The 20,379-nt window shown below is 38.9% G+C and overlaps 1 protein-coding gene across 1 annotated transcript in view; it reads right to left on the reverse strand.

The window, feature by feature from the left end:
- The window catches only part of GUCY2F (guanylate cyclase 2F, retinal), a gene marked incomplete at both ends in the record, with an annotated part of 149,662 nt that overhangs the window by 104,776 nt on the left and 24,507 nt on the right, over positions 1-20,379 (reverse strand). Inside the window, 4 exon segments of the mRNA XM_079764569.1 lie at positions 12,654-12,697; positions 12,700-12,874; positions 12,877-12,930; positions 12,934-12,953. Of these exon segments, the coding sequence (XP_079620695.1) occupies positions 12,654-12,697; positions 12,700-12,874; positions 12,877-12,930; positions 12,934-12,953 (293 nt within the window).

Consider the following 20,379-nt stretch of genomic DNA (forward strand, 5'->3'; position numbering starts at 1 on the left):
CAGAAAATGAAGATGAAAAGCTGCTACAGGAGTGGCAACTAATTTAGCAGAGTGGAGGGTGATTAAACCTAAGTACTTGAAGAGGTGAATATTGGTAAGCAACAATCAGATTTGCCCCCTGAGAATCCCGGAAAAGCTTAGGAATTAGAGGCACCAATTACTATGGAAGTTGTTGTGAGGCAGAGCTCTAAAAGAGGGAGGGCTGCTTGAGTGTCTGTATAAAGAGCAGTGAGACATCGTCATCCCCACTTCTACTAAGGACAGTCAGATCTCCATGGAAAAGAGGTTAAATTAATTCAGAGCAGCTCCAGATCTGGGACACTTGATCCAAAGGAAAGTGGGAGTTAGGTGGGCCACACAAAAAAGAGACATGGAGTTAAAGTCTTCATACTTAATGATGAAGAGTCCCAGTCTCCTTCCCTTAATGTGGTTCCTAGTGAGGAGGCAAAAAGGGCTAATTCCAACGTAGCCCTGATATTTGGGGCTAGTGATCTGAATCCAGGCCAGTAAGCTCAGTGTACATTCCTGATAACCTATAATTAAGTCACTACCTCTTTCCCAGACACTGGTCTTGCAGAACCGGTTACAAAGGCCATTGGACTGTGGATAGTACACTGCCCTGAGGGAGGGCTACTAACTCTGACGCCAGGCCAGACCACCAGATATGGCCTGGAGACCCCCAACACCTGGGGGCCTTCTTGCAAAGCCCGAGAAAAGGACCGGAAGCATAATCCATGCTTGTGGGACAAAGATCACAGGGAGGGAGATGTAAGGGAGGGCTCCATGCGTGTTCCTTCACTCAGATTTGGAAGGCTGTTCTCTGAGTCCACTGGCATTATTAAACAGTGTCCCTCCAACTTCCTCAGAAGCGTCCTTGGTGTTCTTGGTCTTCTGCAACACTAGAATAGTGACAGCCAGGATTATGATTCCCAAGAAGGAGATTGGAGCAGTCTTCTCTGAAGAAAGTGACTAGCCCAACAGGCAAGACCTACAGATATTGTCAAAAAAAGAGAAAAAAATCTGTTATCCAGTTGCCCTGTACTGAAACCCACTGGTCAACATACCCACCATGTATATACACCTTCAAATCTTTCTTTTGGAGCTTAACTCTTTGTTTTAAACATATTTTTAAAAACAAATCTTTATTGTTGAAAGTATCACCTCTGTCCCCCCTTTACCCCCATTGACCCCCTCCAGCCCACCCTACCCAGGCTTTCACCACCCTATTGTCTATGTCCATGGATTATGCATATATGCATACAAGGTCTTTGGTTGATTACCTCCCAACCATCCACCCTCCCCGCCTTCCCTCTGAGATTCCATAGTCTGTTCTATGCTTCCATGTCTCTGGATCCATTCTGTTCATCAGTTTATTTTGTTAATTAGATTCCACATATGAGTGAGATTGTGTGATACTTGTCTTTCACTGACAGGCTTATTTCACTTAGAACTTTAACTCTTAAGTGTAAACAGGCAGGCAGAATCATCAAATATTTAAGGAAAGCTCCAAAAATAAAATAGAAACACCAAAACAAAGGAGCATGAAAAATTAGGAATTGAGGAAAACACAGAGAGAAGATAACTTCAAGGGAACTATAGTGTACATCTTCAAAGAAATAAGAGAAAATACTATACTCATGAAACAAATGCAGAATGTTATTAAAATAAAATAATCAAGCAATGAAAGTTGATTCTTGAAATTAAAACTGTGATAGCAAATTTTGTTTTTAAATTAGTAAAAAAGTTCTAACAAATATTGAGGAATTCTTCCAGAAAGAAAAATGAAAAACAAAGATATGATAACACAAGAGAAATAATAAGACAAAAGAAAATTAACCCAGGCAATCTTATATCCAACAAAGAGTACTTCCAGAGATAACAAAGACAATATTAAGGAAATTATCAAATAAATAACAAGAAAAATTTCTATGCAGAATAAGCTTCTAGATTGAAAGTCTCCACCAAATGTACAGCATAATATATATCAGACATCATCATGAAATTTCATAATATCAAGAATAAAGAGATAATCTTAAAAGCTTCTGGGGTAGATAAGGAGGAGTGAAAATAGGTTGCATCACAGGATCAAGAATGAGAATGACGAGAGGAGGAAAACTCGCCATCTTGCAAGGAAAGGAGGGTTTTATTGGAGGCCTGACTTTCCACGACAATGGCAAACACTGAACAGCTGTGAGCACCAGAACACCAGCCCCCAATCTGCGCAAACACACGGATTCAAAGGAACTCTTCACTGCGCCAAGAAAACGTCAGATTTCGCGGGGATAAGGAGAGAGAGAACTATATAACCAGACATCCCTAGAAGAGAGACCATGGGGAGACAAAGAAACAGCCCCCATAGGAAAGAAAAGCAGGCATCACCAGAAAAGGAAGTAAATGAATTAGACGCAAGCAACCTATCAGAGAAAGAATTCAGAGAAATGGTCATAAGGTGGCTGAAAAGAATGGAAGACAAATTCAACAATATGAGTAAGAACCAAGAGGAAATGAAGAAGAACCAAGAAGAAATGAAAAATGACATCGCTGCTGTAAAGAACTCAATAGAAAACATCAAGAGTAGACTAGAAGAAGCAGAGGACCGCATAAGTGAGCTAGAAGACAAAATGGGAAAAAATACCCAAATAGAACAGCTTCTAGAAAAAAAAAAATTAGAAAGCATGAGGAGAGCCTAAGGGAACTTCAGGACAACACGAAACAAACCAACATCTGAATAATAGGGGTACCAGAAGGAATGGAAACTGAGCAAGGAATAGAAAACCTGTTTGAAGAAATAATAACAGAAAACTTCCCTGATATAGGGAAGAAAAACCCCACACAAATCCAAGAAGCTCACAGAGTCCCAAGCAAAATGAACCCCAAAAGACCGACATCAAGGCACATTATAATTAAATTGGCAAATACCAATGACAAAATAAGAATCTTAAAAGTGGCCAGAGAGAGACAGAAAGTTACATACAAAGGAACCCCCATCAGACTAGCAACTGATTTCTCAACAGAAACTCATCAGACCAGAAGGGAATGGGATGAAATATACAAAGTCATGCAAAGGAAGGTCCTCAATCCAAGAATACTGTACCCAGCAAGGCTATCAATCAAAATAAAGGGTGAAATCAGGAGCTTCACAGACAAAAAAGGACTACGGGAGTTTATCACCACCAAACCAGCAATGCAAGAAATGCTAAAGGATCTTCTGAAAAAAAAAAAAAAGAAAGAAAGAAAGAAAGAAAGAAAGAAAGAAAGAAAGAAAGAAAGAAAAAGAAAGAAAGAAAGAAAGAAAGAAAGAAAGAAAGAAAGAAAGAAAGAAAGAAAGAAAGAAAGAAAGAAAGAAAGAAATAGGAAGGAAAGAAGGAACACAGGGGTATAGAATAAAAATGGCAACAAATAAGTACCTATCAATAATAACTTTAAATGTAAATGGATTGAATGCCCCAATCAAAAGACAAAGGGGAACTGATTGGATAAGAAAACAAAACCCACATACCAGCTGTCTACAGGAAACCCACCTCAGAAAAAAAGATGCATACAGACTGAGAATGAAGGGATTGAAAAAGGTTTTCCAGGCGAATGGAAATGAAAAAAAAAAGCTGGGGTAGCAATACTTATATTCGACAAGTTAGATCTCAAAGTGAAGGACATAACAAGAGATAATGAAGGCCACTTCATAATACTAAAGGGAGCAATCCAACAAGAAGAAATAACTCTTGTAAACATATACGCACCCAATACAGGAGCACCCAAATACATAAAAAAAACTCCTGGAAGATATCAAAGGAGAGATTGACAGCAATATAATCATAGTAGGAGACTTTAATACCCCACTATCACCATTGGACAAATCCTCTGAACAAAAAATCAGCAAAGAAACATCAATTCTAAATGACTCACTAGACCAGATGGAATTAATTGACATCTTCAGAACATTTCACCCCAAAGCCACAGAATATACATTCTTCTCAAGTGCACATGGGTCATTTTCAAAGATAGACCATATGTTAGGACATAGGCAAAGTCTCTCCAAATTTAAGAAGATAGAAATCATATCAAGTATCTTCTCAGATCACAGCGGCATAAAACTTGAAATCAACTACAATAAAAACAATCCAAAGAAATCAAACACATGGAGACTAAACATCATGTTATTAAACAATGACTGGGTTACCAAAGACATCAAGGAAGAAATAAAAAAACATCATGGCAAAAAATGACAATGAAAACACAACAATCCAAAATCTATGGGACACAGCGAAAGCAGTTCTGACAGGGAAGTTCATAGCTCTACAAGCCTACTGCAAAAAAACAAGAAACAATGGTAATAAATAATCTAACCCAACAACTCAAAGCGTTAGAGAGAGAGCAACAAGAAAAGCCCAGTGTAAGCAGAAGGAAGGCAATAATAAAGATCAGAGCGGAGATAAACGACATAGAGACTAAAGAAGCAATACAAAAGGTCAACAAAACCAAGAGCTGGTTCTTTGAAAGGATAAACAAGACTGATGGACCTCTAGCCAGGCTCACCAAGAAGCAAAGAGAGAGGACCCAAATAAACAAAATCAGAAATGAAAGTGGTGAAATAACAACAGACCCCACCGAAATACAAAGGATTGTTACAAAATACTACGAACAACTCTATTCCAACAATCTGGACAACCTGGAGGAAATGGACATATTCCTAGAAAAATATAACCTTCCAAAACTCAATAAGGAAGAATCTAAACAGCTCAACAGGCCAGTAACTATGGAAGAAATTGAAGCAGACATCAAAAAGCTTCCGGCAAACAAAAGCCTGGGGCCAGACGGCTTCACAGGAGAGTTTTACCACACATTCAAGGAAGAACTAAAACCTATCCTCCTCAGACTATTCCAAAAAATTCAAGAGGAAGGAACACTTCCAGGATCCTTCTATGAAGCCAGCATCACCCTAATACCAAAACCAGATAAAGACAACACAATGAAAGAGAATTACAGACCAATATCCATCATGAACATAGATGCCAAAATCTTCAACAAAATCCTAGCAAATCGGCTCCAGGAGTGCATCAGAAAGATCATACACCATGACCAAGTAGGATTTATCTCAGGAATGCAAGGATGGTACAATATCCGCAAATCAATAAACGTGATATATCATATAAACAAATTGAGAGAAAAAAAATCACATAGTCATATCAATAGATGCAGAAAAAGCATTTGACAAAATCCAACACCCTTTCTTGATAAAAACTCCCAACAAAGTGGGAATAGAAGGATCGTACCTCAACATAATAAAAGCTATATATGATAAACCCACAGCAAACATCATACTCAATGGGAAAAACTAAAACCATTTCCCCTAAGAACAGGAACAAGACACGGGTGCCCTCTCTCACCACTCCTGTTTGCCATAGTACTGGAAGTATTAGCCATTGCAATTAGACAAGAAGAAGAAATAAGAGGCATCCAAATTAGAAAAGAAGAAGTAAAGCTGTCCTTATTTGCGGATGACATGATATTGTACATAAAAAACCCGAAAGACTACATCAAAAAACTAATAGACTTAATAAATGAATTCGGCAATGTAGCAGAATACAAAATTAATGCCAAGAAATCTATGGCATTTCTATACACCAATAGTGAACTTACAGAAAGAGAGACTAAAAAAGCAATCCCATTTACCATCACACCAAAAAAACTAAGATACCTAGGAATAAACTTAACTAAGGAGGTAAACGACCTATACACGGAAAACTACAGGACACTGAAAAAAGAGATAGAGGAAGACATAAACAGATGGAAGAACATACCATGTTCATGGATTGGTAGAATCAACATCATTAAAATGTCCATACTACCCAAAGCAATCTACAGATTCAATGCACTCCCCATCAAAATACCAACGGCATATTTCACAGACCTAGAAAGAACTCTCCAAAAATTCATCTGGAATAAAAAAAGACCCCGAATAGCCACAGCAATCCTGAGAAAGAAGAATAAAGTGGGAGGGATCTCAATACCAGACCTCAAGATGTATTACAAAGCCACAGTTCTCAAAACAGCCTGGTACTGGCACAAGAACAGACATATAGATCAATGGAACAGAATAGGGAATCCAGATATCGACCCAAACCACTATGCTCAATTAATACTTGACAAAGGAGCCATGAACATACAATGGAGTCAAGAGTCTTTTCAATAAATGGTGTTGGGAAAATTGGACAAATACATGCAAAAAAAAAAGAAACTAGATCACCAACTTACACCATACACAAAAATAAACTCAAAATGGATATAGGACTTAAACATAAGACGGGAAACCATAAAATACTAGAGGAATCCACAGGCAACAAAATCTCAGACATATGCCAAAAGAACTTCTTCACTGACACTGCCCCTAGGGCAATGTTAGCTAAATAGAAAATAAACAAATGGGACTACATCAAAATAAAAAGCTTTTTTACAGCAAAAGAAAGCATCAACAAAACAACAAGAAATCCCACTGCATGGGAGAACATATTTGCAAATGGCATCACTGATAAAGGTTTAATCTCCAACATCTACAGTCAGCTTATGCAACTTAATAAAAGGAAGATAAATGATCCAATAAAAAAATGGGCAACGGACCTAAATAGAATCTTTTCAAAAGAAGACAGAAGGAAGGCCAAGAGACACATGAAAACATGCTCAACGTCACTAATTATCCGAGAGATGCAAATCAAAACAACAATGTGGTACCATCTCACACCTGTCAGAATGGCTATCATCAACAAATCAACAAAGGACAAGTGTTGGCGAGGATGCGGAGAAAAAGTAACCCTCGTGCACTGCTGGCGGGAATGCAGACTGGTGCAGCCACTGTGGAGAACAGTATGGAGTTTCCTCAAAAAACTGAAAATGGAACTCCCATTTGACCCAGTAATCCCTCTCCTGGGAATATATCTGAAGAAACTAGAAACACCAATCAGAAAGGATATATGCACCCCTATGTTCATAGCAGCACAATTCACCATAGCTAAGATTTGGAAACAGCCTAGGTGCCCGTCAGCAGATGACTGGATCAGAAAACTGTGGGACATCTACACAATGGAATACTATGCTGCCATAAAAAAGAAGGAATTCTCATCATTTGCAGCAACCTGGATGGAATTGGAGAACATTATGCTAAGTGAAATAAGCCAGTCAATGAAAGAAAAATACCACATGATCTCACTCATTTATGGATGATAAAGAACATTATAAACTGATGAACAAAATATAGATACAGAGACAGTAAAGCATCAAACATACTGTCAAATTACAGGGGGAAGGTTAGGGAGAGGTGGGGAGATAAGAGATCAACCGAAGGACTTGTATGCATGCAAATAAGCATAACCAATGGACACAAAACTCTGGGGGGTGAGGGCATGTATGGGTGTGGGGTGGGGGGGACAATGTTAAGATATGTACACATATAATACCTAAATAAAAAAAAGTGAAAAAAAATGAGAATGACATTGGATTTCTCAACAACAACAATGGAAACTAGAAGCCAATGTGCCATGTCTTCAAATTGCTGAGAAAAATTATTTTTAACCTAGATTTATATACTCAAATAATCAAAAGTGAAGATAGAATAATGACTTTCAGACATGCAAAATCTCAAAAATTTACCTCCTGTATACCTCTCTTAGAAGCTATTAGAGGATGTGCTCCACCGAATGAGTAAACTAAGAGAATGGGATCCATAAGATTCACAAAACAATGGATCCAGCACATAAGAAAGAAGAAAGGAATTTCCAGAGACATGAAAAGGGAGATCTTACCACAATAGTTGTGCAAAAAGTTTAGATTTGAATAGAAAGAGAACAGAGAGCCTCAGGGAAAACAAATGAAATTAATAAGGGATTTAACAGGTTTTATCATATATAAAATTGTTTTGAGAAGTTTCTATAGCTTTATCAGACAGTACTGAAAGACTTAGAAATTTAAATTAAGGTAAACAATTTTAAAAATACAGCAATTATGAATCCAGTAAAAATCAAAAGTTATATGTAAAATGAATTATTACCATAATATACCACATTGATCAGCTATGAATTATATTTATATAGGTATAATATAAAAATTCTAAATATAAAGATTGTGATATAACTATATTGAAGGTTTAAAAGAGATAAGGAAGTATATGAAATAACAATTCTCAACTATCAAAGAAAACCTATGAATAGTGCCCAAAATTGATAAATCAAGAGACCAGTGGCAGTAAATGTAGAAGTAAATACCAAAATAGAGACTTAAAAGACATGAAAGTGTTGCTTCTGATGAAGGTTCGGGGGAAGTCTTAGGACTGCTTTGTTGGTGATACAAAACTTTCAGCATTTCTTGACTTTTGAAATTATGTGTATTTATCACTTTTATGGTTTTATTTTTTGTCTGTTTTACTTTTTAAAGAAGCAAGGGTATAAAAGAAAAGAGGTTGCAAACCATTGCTATAGGCAATATAGCCTTTGTGCAGACATTTCAATTCCACTGTAAGTTATTGGGCAAAGCAAAAATACAGCCATATTTTTCATATTTTTATTGAATCATTTACTACCTACATCTCTCACTAGAATTTAAGCCCCATAAGAGTAGGGACAAATGGTGTGCTAGCAAATGTTTATCATCTCCATGAGATGGAATTAAAACTCTTACTTATAGCATTTATCAATTTCTGTGGTGTAAATAAATATTCTCAATGCCTGATTTCAAGCTACCATCATGATGCCACTGACACTGAGTTGAGAAAAGATGCACACTATTGACTTTTTGTGTTTGTTTGTTTTTTTAATTACAGTTTACATTCAATATTATTTTGTATTAGTTTCAGGTGTATAGCATAGTGGTTAGACAATCATATAGTTTACAAAGTGCTCCCCCCAATATTTCCAGTATCTACCACAAGATTTTTGTCAGTTGTGCATTGTAGCCACAAAATCTAACTGTGTTGCTCAAACAATTTTCACACAATTGACTTTTGTGGACTGACTCCAACACACAACTGACAAAAATCCTGTCTTGATCACTATTCTATCTGGAGTTCAACATAGTGTGTGGCACATAGCAGGTACTCAATAAATAGTTGCTGATCTGTTGACTGAATAGGAAAAAAAGCACACACAGGAGCCCAGAGATAAGCAAACATTGAATTACATAATTTGATCTGAGAAAATACCATTTGGATGTTAAAAGTAAAATAATTTTGAAAGCTAGAACTACTGAGTGTCTCTGCCAGTAATTCGAAAACAAGAAAGTAGGAAGCTGAAGTCATATTGTAATTTAATGCTAAATCACATCAAAAAGATCATTCTGGCCCAAAGGAGAGGAAATGGAAAGCAAGGTAGCTATGAGCCAGGCACTCTGCTAAACACTTTACACACCATTACTTTGTTTAATCTTCACAGTAATCTTAGAAGATGTAGACCACTAATCCATTTTACAGATGGGAAAACTGAGACTCAAAAACGTCTAAGTAGCCTGGCAGGTATGGCTCAGTGGTTGAGTGCCAACCCATGGACAAAGAGGTCAGAGATTTGATTCCTGGTCAGGACACATGCCCGGATTGTGGGCTCAATCCCCCGAAGGGGGCATGCAGGAGGCAGCTGATAATGAAGTTTCCCATCAATGTTTCTATCTCTCTATCCCTCACCCTTACTCTCTATCTAAAATTCAATAAAAACATATTTTAAAATGTCTAAGTAATATAGCCACTATGCTGTACACCTGAAACTAATAAAAAATAATACTGAACATAAATTGTAATTAGAAAAAAAAGTCTAAGTACCTTGCCCAAGGACACACAACTAATAAGAATGAGAGCTGAGATTTACCAGAGTTTATCTATCTCCTTATTATATGCTCTTTCTGCTATACCAGCTGCCTTAAAAAATACCTTAAAACAATATAATTTAGGAATGGAGGTAGGGAAGCTTTGTTTATCACAAATGTGAAGATAATTGTCTCACTCTTTATCATTCTTTGGTTATGAAAGTAAAGATTAGGCACCTGCAAAGTGGGGGTAGAAGTGCATCTAAACAAGATTCTAAAAAAGCTTTTTATAAGCTTTAAAGTATTTTTTAGCTCTATTTCCTTGTCTAAAGCTGAGTACAGGCTGCCTAGCAACCAAGCTAATGGTATCTCTTTTTTTGCCTTAATTATCTTTTCCACAAGCTCAAAGAGATTGGCTCAAATATTAAGAAAATGTCTGAATTTTTTGTATCAAAATATCTGCTCATATATATTTACTAGAGGCCCGTTTCACAAAGAGATTCGTGCAATAGGCCTTCCTTCCCTTGGCTTCCAGCACCGATTTTCCTCCGGCACCCGGGACCCAGGCCTTTGCTCCGGCTAGAGTCTGCCTTCTTGGTCTTTGCTGCAGACTCCGGAGTCTGCAGTCTTGTCTTCGCTACAGCACTCCGCTCCTGTAGATCCCTTCGCGCCCTCCCCCCCCTGCCTTCCCTCTCATAGCAGGCGTCCTACCCCGCCTGGCCACTCCATGCTTGGAGCAGCTGGGCGGCTTCCATCTTTGGCCTTCTAATTTGCATACTCACTCTGATTGGCTGTGGGCATAGCGGAGGTACGGTCAATTTACATGTTTGTCCATTACTAGGTAAGATAATACACAGGCATGCGCGCGCGCGCGCGCGCGCGCGCGCGCACACACACACACACACACACACACACACACACACACACACACATTCCTCTTTCCCTAAATCCTGTGATTAAAATACAAAGACGATATAGTCTATATCTATGTGATTCCATATCATTGTCAAAAAGTACAAGGATCAACTATATTGTGGCTTGCCTATGAGTATACTAAACAACTGTTATGAACAACCATTCTTAGCAATTTGAGGGATCCTTGCAATTCTGGACCAAATTGATTAATTGTATTCAGTTAAATATATGTGTGTGTGTCCAGCACTGTTAATATCTCTGCTAGTCACTTTTTTCATCAGAACAAGAATCAGTAAAATTTTTGCTATCAATACTCAGGAGAGAAAGAGATAAGTAAACCTAAGTGTCATCTGAATCACTTATTCAGAGAGAGAAGCAGTCCACAGGATAAAGAAATAAAGAGTGGGTAAAAAGGAGAATATATATCATGGAGAATGTGATTTTGTTCACATTTTGTTCACAGTTTTCCAATAACCATAGGGTAAGTCACAGTGGTCTCATTCATCTTTCTAAATTATTGGTTTAAGTATGAGGATGGGACAAGATTGTGACAAGGACCATGTGGGGAGAAGTTTGCTTGAAGAGCTTCTTTGAGAGGAACATTCCCCATTTTTGTCTATAGACAGGTCCAGCCGTATGTGATGTCTGGAACTGTGGCAGCCATCTTGGGCACATAAGAGCAACCAGATCATAAGGTCAAGCTAGCATGCTGTGACTTGTAAAGTGGAAAGATGAAAAGAAACTGATTCACTGAAGACATCATTGAGCTGATGAATAAATGACACTGGATCTCCCATAGCTTCAAATTTTGAAAAAGAAAATTACTTGGATCATTTTGTGTTGAGCTGTCTGTTACTTACAGCCAGAAGCATTATAATTAATACAGTATGCTAGCAAATACTAGAGCACTTAAAACTTATTTATGTGTCATTCTAAATACTCCTGAAAATTACTGCCTTCTACATCTGGCCTCTAATCTAACTGGCATCTTTGGCTTCCCCATATTCTTCTTATATTCCTCATCTTTTTTATATGTGTATATTTTTCCTCTCTGTTTTTGCCTTTACTCTCCATTCTTTTCTCTGTTTTTCCCCTCCCCATTCCTTTTCATTCCTTTGCCCTTAAAAGGCAGTTATTTATACATACATTCATTTAAATATTGTTTCTTATATGTTAGAAGGTATTAAGTCTTTCTAATTCCAAATTATTTCTTTCATATAGAGGTAGCTCTATTAGCAAAAGACACCTGGCCTTTCTTCTCTCCCTAACTTATTTCTTTCCACAAAGGAGAAGTGATTTAATTGGACTGGTTAGTTTGGAAAGAGAACTAAACATGTGTAGCCCGGCCTCTCCTAATATCTTTCTCTTGGGAGTGACCTACCAATAGGGAACACATGCTCTTCTATGCTTCTCCAGGCTGTACATTTTACAAAAGGCATGCTGCCATAAGGCAGGAATATGGTGGTCTAGTAATATTGATGACTAGATGGAGAAGTCAGATTTAATCCTCAGATTCATTAGTAGGAAGGTCAAATACCTACAGATAGAAGCCAAACTCTCTAATACAAGATTTATCAATAATAAAGGTAATGTCTTCTTATATACCAGCTCTCTTGTCTTATTGTTGAATTGGTTCACAACTTGGGTCAGAAACAAGACTTCTTTTTACTAGGCCCCTTTGAACAGCACTAGTCTATATTATAGTTTTACTGCCCCATTCTTAAATATATTTTATTTAATCTTCATGGCTGTATGCTGTCATTGTGGGTTGCTTGAAGGTGAAAAAAGATCTCTAAGAATATAATATGTATTTGTTTTATAAATGCTTTCTGCAAGCAAAAAGTGTTTTTCATTTATGTGTGATTGCCTGTTACTGATTAGGTTTCCTATGGAATAGAGGCTCTTGATAGGAAAAATATTTACCTTCATGATTTCTTAGTTTCCTCTGAATCTGTGCTTACTTGATCTGACTCCAGTTTCTCAAGAATTTCACCTCTAGTTGCTCTTTATAGGCTTGAAAGAAGGTCTTTTTTTGGGACTGCACTGTAATGGTCAACACAGCATCATAGGCTTCCCAGAGTTTTGGATTACTCTTTGGGACCTGGTAGGCGGTATGCTTATAAGGTAAATTGTAGAGCAGGGCATCATAGGGAACAAAGACATAAGTTCCATCAGTCATTTTTTAAGATCATGAGCCCATTCCAAGGAATATGTCTCAGTCCCTCTCACAATCAAGGCCTAATGCATACACATGATGATTACTGTAACAAAGCACAAAGGTTATGGCAGCAATATGTCAGTAAATATATTGCCCAAAACTACAGATTTGGAGAAGTAAATAAACGTGTTCCAATCAATTTGTAAATGATTTCTATCTTAGGCCTCCAAGATGAGCAAGATTAGAAGCCCAGATCTGAGGGTGAGGTATGTTCAAGGGACTCTGGATAAGGCATAGGGATAAGACCAATATGTCTACAACTGCAGAATCTAAAGTAGATAGGAACATCAATAAATATAACAAAGAGGAGGTAGAATAATGAAGAGGCTTTGGGGTTGGAATACCTAGGTTTATATCCTAACGTCATCAGTTATTAGCTGTATACCCTTAGGTAAACTACTTAATCTCTATCTGTCTCATTCACAAAATGGAGATAATAAATATGTGCTTTATTGGTCATAGTGATGATTAAAGGAGCAATTAATATAATGGGCTAGCACATACCACTCAATAAGCAATAGCTATTATTATACTTATAATAAGAAGGATAAAAGGAGAGGATAGAGACATTCCACTAGCCACAGTCGCTTTTCATTGCCAAATTCCTAAATATGTTCCAATAGATGTTGACCAACTGTTCCCAACCTTACCAAGGACATTATAGACAATGAATGACACTAACTTACACTCACCTATAAGTGCTAATATTATGAGTAAGTTCAACTTTTAAAAATCTAACTTTTCTATAATTGAAAAACTTTGCACTCAATTTAATTATTCCTAGATTATGAAACTATGCTAATTAGCAAGACTATGCTAAAATAAAATGGAATAGAGGGAGCCATGGTTGAAGAATGGCAACCAGATCATAAGACTGAAAGTCATATCCAATTTTGCTTTTAGGCATGCCAAATGGGTTTAGTGTAAACCCACTTGTGCTTCAGTACCCACATCTTTAAAATGTAGATTCCAATGCATTTCACAGATACATTGAATAATTTATTAGTAAATAGATAATGACTGGCAAGTATTCTGAACTCCTTGAAGAAAGGAAAAGGTCCTATTGCCATTGGTAAATATTAATTATACATGTTTAAATGGGAACTTTTAATCCCAGGATATGACTGTTTTTAACTAATTTCAGTGACTGGTCTTTGGCATTTACACAGTGCTTTATCTATTTTCAAAAACCTTCTTTGCACTTGTTAAATACCCCCAGAAAGTTTCCCCTTTGAGCTAAAGCTGGTAATCTTCACTTTTAAGGTATAACTAGTAAGTTATGAAGTTGATTTAAACACCACACACACACACACACACACACCATAACCTGTTTCCAAATGACCATTAGCTCCTTCAATATAATTACCCTAAGGGGCTCTACAGGTATTTATGCTCAAATATTCCTTCAAATACTCTCAGGATATTCTTGGAGCTAGTTCATGAGCCATAAAAGGGATTCAGTCCCCTTGTGCATAATCACATCTATATATATAAAAGCCCAGTGACCAAACGGCGGAACAACCAAAACGACCGGTTGACCAGTTGCTATGACCAGGGAGCAGACACTCAATGTAGGAGCGGCCTCCTTGTGGTCATGTGCTCCCACAGTGGGAGCACCGCTCGGCTGACCGGGATGAGCGGCGATCCCACATCAGGCCAATCCCTGCAGGCCAGGCCCCCCACCAGTGCACGAATCCATGCACTGGGCCTCTAGTATTGTATAATGGGAAAATGGAGTGCCAAAGAGGTTTGATAAGGTAAGGGTTGGATTTAGAAGGAGAAACTAAAACCAAAGGCTTCCAACTCCCTAACTTATCTATACTACTAAACATGAATCAGTTTGGTCAAATTCACCCAGTAACAGGTCCATTGATGGGGAAAATTGAGTTAAGTCAAGTACTTCAGTTATTTGTACAGTTTGTCCAATAGTATCCTTGGCAAATATCTCAGTATTGACAACTGTCTTCTACAAAAACAGAGTTTAGATGACTCAATCAATGTTATCCAATAGAAATAGAATTCCATTTAATTTATTTAACAAAATATTAAAATCACTTCACCGGATGGAAAGTGCTAAATAGAACTAAGTGATTTGTGTTGGTTAAAATATATGAAATAATTTTAACATATAATACATGTAATCGGTGCTATGGTGTGCCACCCAGATGGAATTCATTCTCCTAACTACTGGGGGTGTTAGGAGGTGATAGCTGATACCTCTCTGGGAATTTCCCTCAGCCAAGAAAAGCCGCATATCCCAAGGTCACATCCCATCATTAGTGTGCTGGAGTCAGCTTGTGCTGGTTCACAAGAGTTTATGGTTAAATTTTCAGGGATTTTTTGAGCTAGTTAATGTCATATTTGTAACATGAAATTGGGCATGGTGGCAGTGATTACACCATTGAAATAAGAAAATGCTACAAAATCAGGGCTTCCTCCCCAATTCCCACCCCTGGAATGCTGACTTAATTATTATCACACTGCACCCCTTTCTCTGCATCAGTCTGTACTCAACATGGAGATTTAAAGGCCAAGAATCCTTACCTCAATTCTGGACAACTCTGAAGGGCAATTCCATCTTGAGAGTTCCCGTTGGTACTAGGCCTTAGTTGCAACTGTATGACCGGTTCATTTTTTCTTTCTGCCAAGTTCTTTCTGCTTTCTCTCTCTCACAGGTGATGTACTTGAGCATATACCCAACAACCTTCCTGCACACAAATCTTCATTTTACAGACTTTTTTCCAGGGCACTGACTTGTGACACTGGTTTAAAGCTCCATTGTACTCTGAACTGACTTCTGTTATGGCACATACAAGATGTTTTGTCCCTATTTATGTCAGACTCCACTATGAAACTGTGAGCTCCTGTTACTGTGTGCTATCCTGTACATATTATTTTGGTACATATTATGCACTGGATAAACATTGTTTAGATGAATATTTGAAAATTTCAGAAAGAGAGGTTGTACACGCGGGTATCTTTTGTTGGTTCCTTAAAAGACATCGCATATTTGAGTTGTTAGTATGGAGAAAAAATTTGAAGAGATAGTTGCTGGGCAGGTAGATATTATCATGGCTGTCTTTAATGCTTAGTATCATTAAGTATGCTCAAGACTTTACCCCCAACCTGAATATCTCCTTTTCATTTTCCTTTCATTGACCTACACTGATGACAGTTCAGACAAAAAGTCAGAAGTTTTATAATTGGAAAGACTATCTAGCTCTTCTCCCACTCCCATTATTTTATAGATGAAGCAATGAAAGCCTTGAGAGGGAATAATCATAAGTTTCTTTATTTTCTTTTTGCATGGCAAGACCCTGCTATTGAACATAATTAAAGTAAAAAGTCTAAATACTGAATTCAAACAACAGCATCTTAATTTAATATATTGAGTCTTCATGAACAGGGATTTGTGGATACATCTGGTCTACATGATGATTTTACTAAATAGTTTTATTATCTCAAAATTACATTCATTAAAATGGGATTTTTACCTGTAAATTGTTGTCTGGAAAGGATTAGTGGACAGAAATGTTAAATCCTAGACAATGCCTGGGTCAGCAGGTATTTGTTGAATAATACCAATTTGTAAGTTTCCATTCTGATTATTAATAGTCAAGCTACTCCATAACCAAAACAAAGACCAGGAGATATATTCTCCTGAAATCCCATCTCACCAAGATATAATATTAGCATGCTCTCTGAGTTACCTGAGCTCGACTCAAGCTGTCTAGCAGCTCTACGTGTTTATACTGTGGTACCCACTATGGCAAGCTGTCCAAGACCCCTCTCTTTCACCCTCAACACTAGCAACAGGAAATATGAAACTCTAGGAAAAGCCAGTCACCAAGTCAATCAACTCCTACTTATCTTCCTATATTGAAATACTCTGTCCAATAATTCCTTGAGATAGAGGAACTACGTTTCTTAGAAGGCAAAGTTTGCTTTTTTTAATTTCTCACAGATTACTGGCTCTATAGTCCTTAGTGGAGTAAACTGGGCCCAGTCTCACACCTAGTGAGATGGAAATGCTTCCACTAGCATGTGCTGAAAAAGCCCTTAAGAGTCATATTTATATTGTGATCCTATGATATTGCTCTGAACCCACAGAAACCCCCATTCTATTGTACTTGCTCTTCATTTTAACCATTTTGTGACATTTCCTACTACTGACTTGTATTTTAACCTAATTTATTCTAACAAATGTTGAGAGAGAGGGGCGGGGAGTCAGGTCATGGGAGGAGGGGTGCATGCAGTGTAATTTATCCCAAGTCTCACATTTCTCCAGGACTTATCCCATCTGGCCATACTGTGAAAGAAGTACATTCCTATCCTATTCCTCTCAGTTTTCCCCACCCAAGTCTATAAAATTGATACATAAAAAGAGGATAGGAAGGTCTAGAATCTGCATGTTTCCCAGCCCCACCCCACAGAATGATTCTGTATAGGAGGTCCTCAAAGCATACTTTAAGAACACTGCACTAGGCAGTGTGTGGCTCTTTCTATTGGCTGAGGACACCCCACACATTTCACTTGAAGTGCTGAGACCACCACTTACTTAGCTGCCACTAATGATGGTCCAAGTAGTTCAGCATGCTGTCAAACACATATTATAGTCAATGACCATTCTATGTGCATCAGATCGTGTTTTTTTCACACCCAATAAAACTGGTAGTGCAAGCATATTTTTGGAATTGGCATTGCTGCCCAGCTTGAGATAAGCTTTTACTAGGCCTCCAAATCTTGCAAGATATGTTTTCTTCAACTTTCCTAAACTGCTATACAAATAAGGCCTGTTAAATGCAGGAAGCCTAGAATTTTAGAGATTTCCTCTTGAGCTGGGTCTTCAATAAGTTTATCATTTCTGATAGTGGACTCATTTATGAGAGCAAGTTATCCTTACATCATTTATTTTCACCTTCATTTATCTATACCAAATCCTATTCCCTATCAGGACTAAGACTTTTGACAATAACTTTATGAGTATCATTATTGTTATTACCATTAGGAAAACAGGGCATGGTACCCTAAGGCACTTAAAATAATTCCATCAATGGATCAAAAAATTAAGAAAGAAAAATGGAAGGGCTGAATTATATACCATACACAGAACACAAGATCTCCAACGAGAATGCTTTAGGGGCATACCTCAAGTGGACAGGAGACAGCAGAGCAAGCATGGCTGCATGTAGCCCACAAGTAATATTTTTGCGGCCCAGCCAATATAACAGTATGTAAGAAACATTTTAATAAAAATTTCATAACTTAATTTTTATAATATCCTGTTATACATAATTATTAATAACAAACTACAATGTTCCCTAATGACTGATTAATATAATCGTGTTGCATTCATTTCCCTTAGGCGCCTTACATGCAGGCACACCATTTCTCTCCACTAATACTAGCAGCGAATATTTTAGCAGCCGATTGCCATGTCATTAGTCTTTTTTTTTCAATTTTTTTTATTAAGGTATTATATGTGTACATATCTTACCATTGCCCCCCCACCCCACTCCCATATATGCCCTCACCCCCCAGAGTTTTGCGTCCATTGGTTATGCTTATATGCATGCATACAAGTCCTTTGATTGATCTATCTTCCCCACCTCTCCCTAACCTTCCTGCTGAATTTGACAGACTGTTTGATGCTTTACTGCCTCTGTATCTATCTTTTTGTTCAAGTTTATAATGTTCTTTATTATCCATAAATGAGTGAGATCATGTGGTATTTTTCTTTCATTGACTGGCTTAATTCACTTAACATAATGTTCTCCAATTCCATCGAGGTTGCTGCAAATGGTAAGAATTCCTTCTTTTTGACTGAGAGAAAAAGATGGCGACCGGCAGGAAGGTAGGGAGAGAGAGAGTGTGAGTGAGGAACCCATAGAGGAGAGTGTAGATGTGTGTGGTGTGTGTGTGTGTGTATGAGATAGGGTCAGTTAGATTCTGCAGGTCTTCCAAGGGGCTCCCGAACAGGGCAGCCCTAGACGGCGGAGCCCCGCGCACAAAGCGGACACTTCTCGGCGGCTGGTGCGGACGCAGAGACCACGCCATCTTGGGAAACAGAGCTGCCCGAGACTCGGATCCTGGCTTCTGACACAAACCAGGACCCTGCAGCCACTGGGGACAGAGAACTGCTATCACAGCTTCAGACAAACAAACAAGAATCCAGACTTCCCGGCAGATTTCCGTGAGTCAAAGAGCCTATCCCCCTCCTCGCAGGCGCTGATAGCGCCATAGTAACTGATAGACCCGCCCCTCCCCCAAGCTGCTGAGCGCCCACAGGCGTGCGGAAAGCGCCATAGTAACTGATAGACGCGCCCTTCGCCCAAGCTGCTCACAGGCGCGCGCGCACAGACAGCGCCATAGTAACTGATAGACCCGCCCCTGGCCCAAGCCGCCGAGCTTTGCGCAGGGACGCGCTCCCTCTTAGGGAATTTGGCGCGCGCTCGCGCACGGGACAGAAGCAGCTCCCCGTCGTGGAAATCTGTCAGTGCGCACAGAGGGCTCCCCTTCGGGGAATTTGGCTAGCGGGGCACAGCTCCCCCTTCGGAGATTCTTAAAAGCGTGCACAGAGGGGCTTCCCTTTGGGGAATTTGGCGCGCAGGACGGACTCCGCCCCCCTTCTGGGACTTTGGGAGAGTGCACTGAGCCGGCTCACCTTCAGGTTTTTAAGAATGTGCGCTCTAGCCGGTTTGGCTCAGTAGAGAGAGCACACACAGGACGCAGCCCCACTTCAGGGAATTTGGCACGCCGGACACAGCTGCCTGGGATCCCTGACTCACAGCGCATTCACACTAAGAGCCAGCGACCCCAATTGTTGGTGCGTGCACACACAGGGACCCTGATTCTCAACGAGAAACCGCACAAGGCAACAGAGACTTTGACACTCGAGTCTTGGTGCAGACACAGGGAAACTCTGACTCCTGGCACATGCTAAGGATCTCATTCTCGGCACATACCAACAGTGTGGTGCAGACAGGGCCCCTGATTCTAAATGTGCACACGAGACCACACGGAACACTGGGGACACTGATCCTGGGCAAGTTTGGTTCCCATCAACCAAAGACAGTCACACGTCCTAGTGTCAGAGCACTTCAGTGAAACTAGGGTGGAGCGAAGTCCCCACAGCACACGGCCCAGGTCCACGCAAACAGAAGCTTGAGCTTTCTGGTAATAGCCAGAATGGGGAAACGAAATAACTCACAGAGGAAAGAAAATGTGGAGTCGCCAAGAAAGGAAATTAGTGAAAATGAAGCTTGCAACATGACCGAAAAGGAGTTCAGAGTAATGGTCATGGAATTTATACATCGGATGGATGAGAAAATCAACAACTTATGCAAGAATCAGGAAGAAATGAAAAGTGATATAGCTACAATCAAAAACACCATGGAAAGTTTCAACAGTAGACTACAAGAAGCAGAGGACCGAATTAGTGAGTTAGAAGATCAGGTACAGAAACAAGC

Source organism: Cnephaeus nilssonii, assembly GCF_951640355.1.
Source record: "Cnephaeus nilssonii genome assembly, chromosome: X".
NCBI lineage: Eukaryota > Metazoa > Chordata > Mammalia > Chiroptera > Vespertilionidae > Cnephaeus > Cnephaeus nilssonii.